This window comes from Silurus meridionalis, chromosome 5 (genome assembly GCF_014805685.1).
Source record: "Silurus meridionalis isolate SWU-2019-XX chromosome 5, ASM1480568v1, whole genome shotgun sequence".
In the NCBI taxonomy this organism is placed as follows: Eukaryota; Metazoa; Chordata; class Actinopteri; order Siluriformes; family Siluridae; genus Silurus; species Silurus meridionalis.
In genome coordinates, this window is record NC_060888.1 from 28,654,269 (window position 1) to 28,656,768 (window position 2,500).

A 2,500-nucleotide genomic window follows, 5' to 3' on the forward strand; every position below is an offset into this window, starting at 1 on the left:
CTTCCGGCGCACCTGTACGACCCGGCTAACTCCAACCCGTCCCACATCGTCAGCCTGGAGACCTTCCTGTTTCCCTGGAGGACGAGCGAAGATATAAAAACTCCTCCTGAACGTCTCATCACGCTGTTCCAGGGTGAGACTCCGCCCACTGCCTCACTGCTCAGACCGAGTCCTTCATCCTGCCATAAGTGGGACCTGTTTGATGATTGTGTGTGTGTGTGTGTTGCATTACAGATGCGATATCGAGTTGTGTAGATGAGGGTGTGTCTCCAGCTGAACGCACTCTTGCATGTTTGCCTTTGCACCTCAACCTGCTCCACCTGTACAGAGTTCTGGGAAGGTAAACACTACACACACACACACACACACACACATATACAATGATGCAGGAGATCTTTGGGTGAGAACATGCAGTGTGTGTGTGTGTGTGTGTGTGTGTGTGTGTGTGTGTGTGTGAGAAAGGCTGAAGGAAGCCATCGCACTGTGTGAGAGCATGCTGGATGTGGTCCCTCACTGCTGTCCCCTGCTGGAGGCTCTAAGTGAGATTCATGCTGCAGGTGGAGATGCAGATGAGGCAGCGAGTGTGTGGTTGTGTGCACACAGGCTCCGCCCACACGACGCCCGAGTGTTTTACAGTCTGTGTAAATGTCTACACACACAGGTGGGTACACACATGTCTGTAAACATTACTTACCAAACTACACACTTACAGTGTATGGCATGAATGTGTGTGTGTGTGTGTGTGTTGTAGGAGAAACACGATGAGATGGACACACTCTTCAAGCAGTTTGTGTGTTTCCTGGTTAATGGTGTTGAAGATCTCTCTCCTGCAGTGGTGTTACGGTGAGAGGGTGTGTGTGTGTGTGTGTGTGTGTGTGTCTGTGTTTGACTGTAATGTTGTTCAGCGACGGTTACTTCACCTTGTTATACCTGTATTTTCCTGCAGACACCTGTTGGGTGTCACATCTGAGGACCTGCGTCTCCCCGTCCCGTCTCTCCCTGAGCAGCTCCAGGACCAGCTCCCTTACCTGCACCTCATACACAGGTGAGTCTCCTGAACCTCCTCTGAGCTGCCTTTTTGCACATAATGTGCAGTTTATAACGTGTGTGTGTGTGTGTGTGTGTGTGTGTGTGTGTGTGTGTGTGTGTGTGTGTGGGGGGGACAGTTTCTGGCAGTCGGTGCGAGGCACTGTGGTTGAGGCAGTGGAGGCTTTTGAGGCAGCACTTGGGGCAATTTCAGATCTGGAGGTGGTGAAGAAGCTCTGGCTTGAGTGAGTACAGGAGACCACACACACACACACACACGCAGTAGCCCTTTATTAAACATTAGTCCATGCTGCATATTTGAGGTATATGTGTGGAAACTCCACAGAAGAAGCGACTCTGCTGTAGAACATTAATCTTATTGTCTATTATAAACCTGCTTCTAGTGTTTCTGAAGCCCTGTCAGATCCCATCCCTGATCTTTCCCTCAAATCCAATTCAGAAACCTTCTATCCAGGCCCATCGTTCCTTACATGAGCTCAGATACTTCAGATCTTCAGTCTCATCCAACCGTTTTGAAGTCAGGTATATCCAAAGTTAAATCTCAAGTCTGTTTAGTTCCAGATCTTCCCATGCAGCTCCAGTCCACTCCAAGCTTTCTGTGATTAAGATCAGATCCAGGGCTCTTAATAATGAAGTTCTGACTCGCCCACAGTTTTAAATCTCTCTCCATCTACACCTGCGTTTTCTAAAAAAAATCAATCGCTTCTCTACACCTGAACATCTGAAACGCTTTTACAACTCTGTCCTGCTCTCCGTCTGGCCTCGTTCCCCGCAGATGTTTATTTACTCTCTATCTCCTCGGATCCACGTGGTTTATGGAGAACGCATGAAGATCGCGGAGTCGCTGCTGAGGTTAAACTCAAGACCCGTTTGTGTTGAGATGCTTTCAGTTCAGTGCAGATCTGTCCAGACTCATGGGTTTAACTTCAGCTTCTCCAATGTGTGAGAGATAAAAAGTCCTGAATGTTCTAAAAATCCACCAAGTTCCTGATGTAGAACTCAAACTGAGTCCACTGTGATCAGTCTAAATTACTTCTACTGCTTCTCCAATCAGGAACAAAGTCTTTATTTCCTCACCAATTCACTCCAGGCATCTGTAGACCTGATTAATCATCTGTAGACCTGATTGGTCAGGCTGTGGGTCTGATCACTCCTACGTCAACCCAAACACTCGTCCATAGACCCGATTAATCACCTGTTTATTCCTGAAAAAATAGTCTGTGGACCCGATCAATCATCTGTAGACCCGAGTCTGAACTTCAACATGCACTGCACAATCACAATCTGCCCTCTGATCACGATTCCCTAAAGTGTGGAATGCAGTGTGTGTGTGCGTGTGTGTGTGTACTCTAACTGCTGTGCCTCTCTCCCCAGTTATCTCCTCTTTACTAGCAGTAAGCTGGCAGGCCGAGATCTGCGAGTGTTCAGTGATTTGGTGCAGCGCTGTCTGAAC

At 48.0% G+C, this 2,500-nt stretch overlaps 1 protein-coding gene across 2 annotated transcripts in view; it reads left to right on the forward strand.

The window, feature by feature from the left end:
- LOC124386094 (zinc finger C3H1 domain-containing protein) overlaps positions 1 to 2,500 on the forward strand; it is a 16,108-nt gene that overhangs the window by 10,580 nt on the left and 3,028 nt on the right. For both annotated transcript variants that reach the window (XM_046849723.1, XM_046849724.1), the window contains exons 24-30: positions 1 to 133; positions 235 to 340; positions 463 to 661; positions 752 to 843; positions 947 to 1,045; positions 1,167 to 1,271; positions 2,422 to 2,500. The exon at positions 1 to 133 is cut by the window's left edge and continues 105 nt beyond it; the exon at positions 2,422 to 2,500 is cut by the window's right edge and continues 72 nt beyond it. In XM_046849723.1, the coding sequence (XP_046705679.1) occupies positions 1 to 133; positions 235 to 340; positions 463 to 661; positions 752 to 843; positions 947 to 1,045; positions 1,167 to 1,271; positions 2,422 to 2,500 (813 nt within the window). The remainder of the gene's footprint in view (positions 134 to 234; positions 341 to 462; positions 662 to 751; positions 844 to 946; positions 1,046 to 1,166; positions 1,272 to 2,421) is intronic.